At 42.4% G+C, this 12008-nt stretch overlaps 1 protein-coding gene across 1 annotated transcript in view; it reads left to right on the top strand.

Annotated features, from left to right (window-relative positions):
• The window catches only part of MLLT3 (MLLT3 super elongation complex subunit), a gene marked incomplete at its 3' end in the record, with an annotated part of 288460 nt that overhangs the window by 151865 nt on the left and 124587 nt on the right, over nucleotides 1-12008 (top strand). The window contains exon 3 of the mRNA XM_089662671.1: nucleotides 11028-11110. Coding sequence (XP_089518797.1) covers nucleotides 11028-11110 — 83 coding nt within the window. The remainder of the gene's footprint in view (nucleotides 1-11027; nucleotides 11111-12008) is intronic.

Raw genomic sequence — 12008 nt, 5'->3', positions numbered from 1 at the left:
TACTCCTATTATTCTGAATGATCTTGAAGTTTCTAAAAGTTTCCCACATATTTACTTCCTTGAATTCTGTAACTCCTACAGTCATGGCCCAAAATATTGGCACCCCTGCATTTCTGTCAGATAATGTACCACTTTGCCCAGAAAATTGTTGCAATTACAAATGTTTAGGCATTCTCATGTTTATTTCTTTTGTTTGTATTGGTATGACACAAAAGTGGAGAAACAAAAAGCCAAATCTGACACATACCCATGTTAGAAATACACATGTCTCGGCACATGGTGTGAACAAGCCCAAAATATTCTATGCGTGTTTTATTCCATGGGTTTTTATGCACACATGGTCTGAGCAAGACCTAAAACATGCATACTCATTTTATTGCAATTTCCCTGTTATCTACCATGTAGTGCGGTTAAATTTGACGTGTCACTGAGACAGCAGTGTGGTTTGTTAACAGGAAATGTACCCGGAGCCCCCAGCATTGTTGTTCTCTTGGTTCACAGCGCTTACATGCACAGATGAACAGCCTTTTTTTCAATGGCTAAAAGAAACTGAAGGTGCTCCCACATTCAGAACTGCTCATCAAATCTTTAAAATCTTGGCTAGTTTCTGTGTAACTGTTTTGAAATGTGTCAAAGATTTCTGGGTAACTGTAGAGTTACAAGAATGCTGTACAGACAATGTGACAATGCCAATGGAGCCTCTTACCAATTTAAAGACCTACAGTGGCTATATGCTGATGTGGGAACAGTAGTAAATCAAAAGAACCCCTATCTATGTGCTTTATAGATGTTACTTTTTTTCTAATTTGGTATTATTTAGTGTTCTCAGGTGTTCTGTCATAGAAAAGTGCTTTATTATCAGGGCAAAATAAAAGGTTTGCTTAAATGCTACTAACTCCCTCCATGTATGCTTACCTCCCCTGTTACTCCGTTTGGCCACAGGGGACAAAGACCTAAAGGAGAAGTACAGCCAGAGCTGTCTATGCTTCTCCTGTAGATCACAGGGGTGCAGTTCGTTCTGCACTCCTGTGACCCATTTCCAGCCAACATTGAGCTGAAATCCGATGTTGGCTGACGTCACTCAGCCAGTCCAGACTAGGGGAAAGATCTCGACATTTCAGCTTTCAGCGCTCTCACACTTTGAATGACAATTGCACTGTCATGCAACACTGTACCCAAACTAAATTTTTATCATTTTGTTCACACAACTAGAGCTTTCTTTTGGTGGTATTTAATCACCGCTGGGGTTTTTATTTTTTGCTAAATTAACGGAAAAAAAGCAAACATTTTGGGGAAAAAAACCCACGTTTTTCTTAGTTTCTGTTATAAAATTTTGCAAGTAAATAATTGTTTTTCATACATTTAGGCCAAGATGTATTCTGCTATATTTCTTTGGTGAAAACAACCCAAATCAGTACCATATTTTCCGGCGTATAAGACGACTGGGCGTATAAGACGACCCCCTACTTTTCCTGTTAAAATGTAGTGTTTGGGCTATACTCGCCGTATAAGACTACCCCTCTTCCAATGCACACCAGTGGGAAGAATCATGCCCCATCATTGGTGTCAGTGGGAGGAATAGTGTCCCATCATTGGTATTAGTGAGAGGAATAGTGCCCCATCATTGGTATTAGTGAGAGGAATAGTGCCCCATCATTGGTATTAGTGGGAGGAATAGTGCCCCATCATTGGTATTAGTGGGAGGAATAGTGCCCCATCATTGGTGTCAGTGTGAGGAATAGCACCCCATCATTGGTGTCAGTGGGAGGAATAGTGCCCCATCATTGGTATCAGTGGCAGGAATAGTGCCCCATCATTGGTATCAGTGGCAGGAATAGTGCCCCATCATTAGTATCAGTGGGGGGAATAGTGCCCCATCATTGGTGTCAGTGTGAGGAATAGCACCCCATCATTGGTGTCAGTGGGAGGAATAGTGCCCCATCATTGGTATCAGTGGCAGGAATAGTGCCCCATCATTAGTATCAGTGGGGGGAATAGTGCCCCATCTTTGGTGTCAGTGGGAGGAATCGTGCCCCATCATTGGTGTCAGTGGGAGGAATAGTGTCCCAACATTGGTGTCAGTGGGAGGAATAGTATCCCATCATTGGTGTCAGTGGGGGGTGGAGGAATAGTGCCCCATCATTGGTGTCAGTGGGGGGGGGGGGAATAGTGCCCCATCATTGGTGTCAGTGGGGGGGGGGGAGGAATAGTGCCCCATCGTTGGTGTCAGTGGGGGGGAGGAAAAGTGCCCCATCATTGGTGTCAGTGGGAGGAATAATGCCCCAACGATGGGGCACTATTCCTCCCACTGACCCCAATGACACTTGCTGACAACTGTTCCAGTATGGTGCTGCTGCAGCCAGTATATGTGGTTGCAGCAGCACCTCTGTACGGCACACTTACCGGCCGCTCCTTCACTCGATTTTCGCGGGGCCGCTTGGCTCCGCCTCCTCGCCGGTGATTGGCCGCCTGTGTGCCTGGCGGCCAATCACCGGTGAGGAGGCGGAACCGAGCAGCTGCGCGAACATCCAGTAGCCGAACCAAATGAAGGAGCAGCCGCGCTTCCTGGACCGGATTGCCGTGGGACTGGAGCCAGGTAAGAAACAGCAGCCCCTGCCCACCCCTGTACTTAGTGTCCCTTGGAAGGGGGGGGGGGCAGCGGCACCGCGCCGCCCCCCTAAATAGTGTCAGCATGCCGTATACCGGCGTATAAGACGACCCCCGACTTTTGAGAAGATTTTCAAGGGGTAAAAAGTCGTCTTATACGCCGGAAAATACGGTATTTATTATTTAGTCTGTAGGAAAGTTATAGAGTCCACAAACTATGGGATATATCTGAAAATGTATCAATTCTGAAGTACTGACGGCCAATCTAATTTCTTGAAGCCCAAAAATGTCAGAACTGTACAGATATCCCCCAAATAACCCTTTTTTGCAAAGGAGATAGTCCAAGGTATTTAGTAAGAGGCATAGCTAGTTATTAAGTGTTCTTGCATGGCAAGACCACTTAATGTTATCTCACATATACAGTTGTGTCCAAAATTATTCAACCCCCACTGAAATTGAGTGTTTTGGCCAGTTTGACATTGCTTTTGATCATTCAGTCATCTTGCTTACATTTACATTAAAGAGGCACTTGTAGGTCAGACAAATATAACATAACAGTTATAATGAAATAACCACAAATGTCTTTTCTGTGCTCACAGCATTATCAGTTTTATTCAACCCCCAAGTGACATTCAATCTTAGTACTTAGTACAGCATCCTTTTACAGTTATAACAGCTTTTAAACGTGAAGCATAGCTTGACACAAGTGTCTTGCAGCGATCTACGGGTATCTTCGCCCATTCTTCATGGGCAAAGGCCTCCAGTTCAGTCACATTCTTAGGCTTGCGCACTGCAACTGCTTTCTTTAAGTCCCACCAGAGGTTCTCAATCGGATTTAAGTCTGGTGACTGCGATGGCCACTCCAAAATGTTCCAGCCTTTCCTCTGCAACCATGCTCTAGTGGACTTGGAGGTATGCTTGGGATCATTGTCCTGTTGAAAGGTCCAACGTCTCCCAAGCCTCAGGTGTGTGACGGACTGCATCACGTTTCCATCCAATATCTCCTGGTACTGAAGAGAATTCATGGTACCTTGCACACGCTGAAGCTTCCCTGTACCTGCAGAAGCAAAACAGCCCCAAAGCATGATTGACCCTCCACCATGCTTCACAGTAGGCAAGGTGTTCTTTTCATCATAGGCCTTGTTCTTCCTCCTCCAAACATAGCGTTGATCCATGGGCCCAAACAGTTCTAATTTTGTTTCATCAGTCCACAGAACACTATCCCACAACTTTTGTGGTTTGTCCACATGGCTTTTGGCATACTGCAGTCGACTCTTCTTATTCTTTGGAGACAGCAAGGGGGTACGCCTGGGAGTTCTGGCACGGAGGCCTTCATTACGCAGTGTGCGTCTTATTGTCTGGGCTGAAACTTCTGTACCCACATCTGACAAATCTTTTCTCAGTTCCTCAGCAGTCACACGGGGACTTCTCTCCACTCTACGCTTCAGGTAGCGCACAGCAGTCGAAGTCAGCATCTTCTTTCTGCCACGACCAGGTAGCGTTTCAACAGTGCCCTTTGCCTTGAATTTGCGAATGATGCTTCCTAAGGTGTCTCTTGGTATGTTTAACATCTTTGCAATCTTCTTATAGCCATTGCCCTTCCTGTGAAGAGAAATCACCTCTTCTCTTGTCTTCCTGGACCATTCTCTTGCCTTCACCATGTTTGTAACCACACCAGTAAATGTCTAGAAGGAGCTGAGTATCACAGTCATTTTAAAGCTGCCTAATTGGTGCTTATTATGCTTGATTGCTGCTCGGTGACATCCACAGGTGTTTTCAATACCTGATGGAAAGCACCTGTATGAACCTCTGTTCTTCAGAGTGGTAGTCTTTAAGGGGTTGAATAATTGTGGCAATGAAGAAACCACATAAGAACCATTTACTACTGTATTACATAAACAATTGATGTCATTTTAGTTGCATTTGGGTAGTTACAACGTCCTTGTAGGATTTGATTCTGAATACAATTCCAAATGTACACTATAGTCCCTAAACCCCTTTACAGCATTGGGGGTTGAATAATTTTGGACACAACTGTATATTCTTATTATTATAGCCAAATTTACCACCCTAACTCCTCCCACAGTTTTTACACTACATAGACAGTAATATACCGAAACGTGCGGATTGTTCCCGATTGGTGTGCTATTACTTTGTGGAACGTTTCACCGAATGGTTCACAAAATATCGGCGTTTTTGTGGTGAAATTGGTCCCATAGGAATGAATGGCGGAATGTTCAAAACTAGAGTGGGAGCTGACAAAAGCTAGAGTGTGAGCTGAAAAATCAGGATTTGATTTCTAAACTGCCATCACTCCCTCAAGCCCAGCTACACAAATCTTATATCAAAACGTTCAGCTATCCCTGCTGCCACTAAAAATGTCCATGGCTAAGCCATAGTCCTGATAGTTTTCACAATATGACCATTTGTTTGCAACTCATGCCGCCCATTGACATTCATTGAAACGCCATTGTAGCCACCTCATATTTGAAGGGCAATTTCTAAACTGCAACTGTGCCTTCATTTTTAATATTTCAGAGACATACTATGCACCAAAATGTAGGTCTGGGTCTTGTGATTCTCACAATATAAAGTTCTTCGGTGTAGGATTTATAAGTTTTAAACTACAACCCTTTGAAAATGGCAACAGCCAGGTAAGTGAGCAAGTTGGAGCAGTTTGTTTTTAACAGCTCTTCTCTGCCCTTGCTGTAGAGTGAGTTGCCATAGGAACCCAGGTGTGTGAGCAGGCAGCAGAGTGACAAAAGCTAGAGTGTGAGCTGAAAAATAAAAGTTGAAATGCATTTCTCACTCTGTCAAGCTTGCCATGTGCACTTTTTAAATTTGATCAATCAATTGGTTAGTGTAATGTTTACTATCTTTACTCACTCCAAACACTCCACACAGTTACTCTGCCCAGTCCAACCTTTTCACAGTTACTCCAGCCACACAATAGTTACTCAAGGCACTCCACCCTGTTACTCTGCCCACTCCAGTTGTAGACTACTGGTGGAGGCAAGAACACGTCACACAATTTCCCCAGAAATTGTAGCTTTTCTAGTTTGAAGTTGTAATTTTTTTGTCATAATTGTTTGGAAAAAATGAAGAAATTTAAAAAAAAAACTTTTTTCACAACTTTTCTTTTGCATACTGTCACCAGTGTATTACAGCATCATCATATAACTGGTGTGTTGGTAATAGGAGTCACTAACAGGTGGCAGTGCGAACAAAAATGTAATTATACTACTCTGGTCACAGTGTGTTGTTATATATTTTCGTTTTTTATGATATTTCTTTTTCCATAACACACTGTGACCAATGTTACCATAGTAATAGTGTACTACTTTGGGGAAGTGATCAGTATTTTTTTTTTTTAAACGTTATAATTGTTTATAGCAAAATTTGTTTGCTAGAAGCAGGCATTTAACCGAATGAAATTGATTCATTCGGGTGTTTTTGTTGTTATTAGCTGTGATTGGCCACAGCTAATCACAGGACACATATGGGCTGTGATTGGCCCAGTCTATACATGTGATCACTGTGACCAGTCAAAGCTTGTGACACATTTGTATACGATGGATGTCATGAAAGGAAGCCATCCATTGTTTACAATTGTCATATGACCTGCTGTGATCGGTCACATGGTACTGGCAACAAGCTGGTACACAATTCTGTCATCTGCTGTGTCTGAGGTATACAGCCCATGACCGATCTCACCACAATGCGACCCAGGAGGACGTCATATGATGCCCTCCGGATTAGATAAGAGTTGAGGCTGAGCTAGGTGCCAGTCCTTGGATCTGGGTGGATCCTGACTTTAACCTGTTCCTGCCCGGGCCAAAAGCAAAATGACAGCTGAGCGGGAACAGGTTAAAGTCAGGATCCACCCAGATCCATGGACTGGCAATCTGCTGAGAGCCTTAGCTGGCTGCTCCCTGCCCATTGCTCCAGTTAGTGTGGGGAGGTGTGGTATGGGTGGCGGAGCAAAGCCTGGTAACTTACAGTCATCAACTTTCCGCTCACAGAACACTGAGAACTGAACGATCAGTGGTCTTTGAATTCTCAGTTCTTAGTTATCGAGCCGGTAAGTATAATTTAAAAAAAACCCCTAAACTTCTCTTTTAAAGTATAACTAAAGGCAAATCTTTTTTTTTAAGTTTTGGATAGAGCGGAGATGGACTAGAGCAACTGTAAGGTTTTTATTGCCATATGTCCACCCTCTTTATTTGTCCTGTTTACCATTCTCACCGAAAAATTAAAGAAAATAGCAAAATTTGGGTTGTCCCCAGAACAGTAGTAGAGGGGAAATCTTCCAATGGGACACTAGTTCTGGTAACAACCAGAGATTCCCTCACTTTGGAGGGATTTCCCTTCACTTAATGGCTATGGGACAGCAAGTAAAGGGAAATCTCTCCATAAATGGTAAAAAAAAAAAAAAAAAACCTGACAGGTGTTATAACCCTTCCTTACTCTATTAAAAATGGCTTTAGTTCTAATTTAAACAGCATTTACTAGCATGGGGAAGCCTGTGACACACCTTCCTCCCATGATGCAGTGCTTGATTCCTATATGGTCAACCACCAGACACCAGTGTGGCCACTTGGGGGAGGGGGAGATGTCAGTGAGAGATTCTGTGGCTGTTTGTAAGCTCTAACCAACTTTAAGCTTACACAGGGCCTCTCCTCCCCCCTGCAGGCAAGTTGATTTAGGAGAAGTACAGTGAGGAACAGAAGTATTTGAACACCCTGCGATTTTGCAAGTTCTCCCACTTAGAAATCATGGAGGGGTCTGAAATTCACATTGTAGGTGCATTCCCACTCTGAGAGACAGAATTTAAAAAAAAATTCAGGAAATCACATTGTATGATTTTTAAAGAATGTATTTGTCTTGCACTGCTGAACATAAGTATTTGAACACCTAAGAAACCGCAAGAATTCTGGCTCTTAAAGACCAGTTACTGTGCCTTTAAAAAGTCCACCTCTACTCCACTCATTAGTCTAACTTAGTAGCACCTGCCTGAGCTATTTAAAGACACCTGTCCACCCCACAGTCAGTCAGACGCCAACTACTACCAAAGAGCTGTCAAAAGACACCAGAGACAAAATTGTGGACCTCCGCAAGACTGGAAAAGGCTACGGGGCAATTGCCAAGCAGCTTGGTGAAAATAGATCAACTCTTGGAGCAATTGTTAGAAAATGGAAGAGGCTAAAGACGACTGTCAGTCTCCCTCGGACTGGGGCTCCATGCAAGATCTCACCTCGTGGGGTATCACTGATGATAAGAAAGGTGAGGAATCAGCCCAGAACTACAAGTTGGGAGCTGGTCAATGACATGAAGAGAGTTGGGACCACAGTTTCAAAGGTCACTGTCAGTAGAACACTACGCCGTCATGGTTTCAAATCATACATTGCACGGAAGGTTTCCCTGCTCAAGTCATCACATGTCCAGGCCCATCTGAAGTTTGCCAATGACCATCTGGATGATCCAGAGGAGGCATGGGAGAAAGTCATGTGGTCAGATGAGACCAAAGTAGAACTATTGGGTCTAAACTTCACTCGTCGTGTTTGGAGGAAAAAGAAGGATGAGTTGCATCCCAAGAACACATCCCTACTGTGAAGCATGGGGGTGGTAACATCATGCTTTGTGGGTGCTTTTCTTGTTTAGGGGACAGTACGACTGCACTGTATTAAGGAGAGGATAAATGGGGCCATTTATTGTGAGATTTTGAGCAACAACCTCCTTCCCTCAGTCAGAGCATTGAAGATGGGTCGTGGCTGGGTCTTCCAACATGACAACGACCCGAAGCACACAGCCAGGATAACCAAGGAGTGACTCCGTAAGAAGCATATCAAGGTTCTGGAGTGGCCTAGCCAGTCTCCAGACCTAAATCCAATAGAACATCTTTGGAGGGAGCTGAAACTCCGTGTTGCTCAGCGACAGCCCCGAAACCTGACAGATCTAGAGGAGATCTGTGTGGAGGAGTGGGCCAAAATCCCTGTTGCAGTGTGTGCAAACCTGGTCAAGAACTACAGGAAACGTTTGACCTCTGTAATTGCAAACAAAGGTTTCTGTACCAAATATTAACACTGATTTTCTCAGGTGTTCAAATACTTATGTTCAGCAGTGCAAGACAAATAAATTCGTTAAAAATCATACAATGTGATTTCCTGAATTTTGTTTTTAAATTCTGTCTCTCAGAGTGGGAATGCACCTACAATGTGAATTTCAGACCCCTCCATGATTTCTAAGTGGGAGAACTTGCAAAATAGCAGGGTGTTCAAATACTTCTGTTCCTCACTGTACATATAAACATCATGTGGGGTTTCTGTTTGAATGAACCCTTTGCTTCAATCAAGTGTGTTGCTATGCCCTGGATACAGAATAAAGGTTGTACTTTTAAGTAGTTTGTGCTGTGCTCCTGCTTTCATAGATCGGCCTGTTGATTATACACTGTGTGCACAATTATTAGGCAAGTTGTAGTTTTGAGGATTAGTTTTATTATTGAACAACTACGGTGCTCTTGGTCAATCCAAAATGTTAATAAACCTCAAACCTGAATATTTAAGAAATTCAAAGTGAGGTTTTGGCTTTCTTAGGAGAATATCTATTTGTGCACAAATATTGGACAACCATTAGTGTGCAGAATTATTATGCAACTAAATGAAAAATGAACATTTTCCCATCTCACGTGTTTATTTTCATCTGTTGGAGTGAGAATAATAAACAACTCAAAATTTACAAATAAACATTTAGAAAATAAAAATCAGTGACCAGTATAGCCACCCTTCTTTTCAATAACAGTTATAAGACTTCCAATCATAGTCTGTCAGTTTCTTGATCTGTTGATGAATCCACTTTGTGCAGCAGCAACCACAGCCTCCCAGACACTGTTCAGAGAGGTGTGTGGTTTTCCTTCACCGTAAATCTCCCATTTAAAAATGGCCCACAAGTTTTCAATAGGGTTTAGGTCAGGCGAGGAAGAGGGTCATGTCATTATGTGGCAGTTACATGTTACATGGCAGTGGAGTACTTCAATGCATGCGATGGAGCATTGTCCTGCATAAATATCATGGTCTTCTTGAAAGATGTCGAATTTTTTCTGTGCCATTGCTTGAAGAAAGTGTCTTCTAAAAACTGGCAATAGGTTTGGAGTTGATTTTGAGTCCATCTTCACCCTGAAAAAGTCCAACGAGCTCATCTTTAATAATACCAGCCCATACCAATACCCCACCTCCACCTTGCTGGCGTCTGAGTTGAAGTAGAGCACTGTGCCGTTACTGATCCAGTCATCTGATCCATCAAGAGTTACTCTCTCTTCTCATCAGTCCATAAAACCTTTGAAAAATCTGTCTTCAGATATTTCTTGACCTAGTCTTGACATTTCAATTTATTTGTCTTCAGTGGTGGTTGGGTTTCAGCCTTCCTTACCTTAGCTATGTCTCTGAGCGCTGAACACCTTGCACTTCTGGGCACTTCAGGTTGGTTGCAGTTCTGGAATAAGACCGCACTGGATGATATTGGGTTCCTAGTAGCCCTCAAGTTTGATTCTTCTCAAATCTTTTGCATTTAAATTGCGTCTTTTTTTCTCAACACGTCTCTTGCTACCCTGTTGACAATTTGCAACTAAATGTTTGATGATTCTGTGATCACGTCCCAATGGCAGTTTCAAGTATGCTGCATCCCTCTGAAAGACTTTTTACAAATTTTTACTTTTTAGAGTCCGTTAAATCCCTTTTTTGGTCCATTTTGCCTGAGGAAAAGAAGCTGCCTAATAAGGCACATATTGATATAGGGTGTTGCTCTCCTTAGGCCACACCCTCCCTCATTACACAAAATCACATCACATGACATTCTTAAATCCAATAAGCATTCAAGTTTATACAGCTTGGAGTTGGACAAAATGCATAAAAATTAAGATTTGGTCAAAATACTCGCTTGCCTAAAAATTGCGCACACAGTGGGGTTTATTTACTGGTTCAGCTGTGCATGGTAGCCAATCGGCTTCTAACCTGACCTTGTTCAATTGAGCTTTAGCAATAAAACCTGGAAGCTGATTGGTTTCTATGCAGAAGTGCAGAAGATTCTGCATGCCATATTTACATGACAGGCATATATGTGTGAATTTGAGACAGCACATGGCTTTGGCTGATACAGTATACCCATCTATGGAGAGATCTGTGTTGGTCCGTCTGGGTGTTTTGTGTCAGCACAGGCTAAAAGGGCAAGGAGTGAGATGTTCCCAGGGCCATTGACTGACTGTTTGTGTATCTGTACTCATCCCTTTCTGTGAACTCTTCATTTAATATTTTATCTGTGAATGTTATGTGTAACTGAATATTAGCACTGTTACAACTTTATATAACTAAAAAACCCATTCAGTATACAAGGTGCATGAGCTAATTTATTTTGTATTTGTATTTCAGTGTGCAAAGACCCACCATATAAAGTAGAAGAGTCTGGTTATGCTGGTTTCATTCTGCCCATAGAAGTCTACTTCAAAAATAAGGTACTTGATGAAGAAATTTTGTGTAATAAGTACGAATAAATCATGTTTTCCTTGAGTTATGGTGGTCACTTTGTGACATAACCATTCTCTTAATCTTTGATGTTTTTGTCTTAAAAGCTAACTTTTTTTTTTTCTTGCTATCAGACAAAAATCCTACTCATGACAAGTACGTCATATAAACATACTCAATTCACATCAAAGAGTACACATGTACTTTAACAAATCAGGACAAAGGAACATGTGTGCTGTAATGCTCCCTCCACAGCAGTAAAACATATTCAGTACTACCCCAGTGTATAACACCCTTTGTTTTGTTATAGGCATTCTGTCTTGTAAATAGAAGATATTGATTCTCCACCAAAATGGGTTTGCTGTGTCAAAGGTGTATGTAGCCTGCCATTAAAGAAATAGTAGGACCAAAGCTTTTTTTGGGCATACTTCTCTTGCTGGTCACAGGAGTTCACTTTGTTCTGCACTCCTGGAACCTACATTCAGCCAACAGAGGAATAAAGTCCACTGTCGGCTGATGTCACTAAGCCGGTTCAGACTATGGAGAAATTCCAACTTTAATGTCAGGATCCACCCAGATGCCTGGACCGGCAGCTGGCTCAGTCTGTCAGTGAGTCGTTGAGAGCCTCAGTGTGCACCTCCTATTGATTTTATGTGAGTGTAACTATGATGATCTGCACTATATGAGCATTTGACTCTTAACATTATATGTAAGAGTCCACAGATACTGGTGAGTGTGGAAACACAGGAGGGGAGCAGGGCACTGTGATTTCTGCACCAATCGTTTGGAGGATTACTGCACTTTAATATGTATGTCACGTGGACTTGTAAAACAAATGTGAATATGTTTTGCACTGTTTATATAGAGGGCAGCGATTTGAGCTTTTAT

This window comes from Staurois parvus, unplaced genomic scaffold (assembly GCF_062004578.1).
Source record: "Staurois parvus isolate SC_StPar_1 unplaced genomic scaffold, SC_StPar_1.0 ptg001518l, whole genome shotgun sequence".
In the NCBI taxonomy this organism is placed as follows: domain Eukaryota; kingdom Metazoa; phylum Chordata; class Amphibia; order Anura; family Ranidae; genus Staurois; species Staurois parvus.
This window is presented reverse-complemented; position numbering and strand designations above follow the sequence as displayed.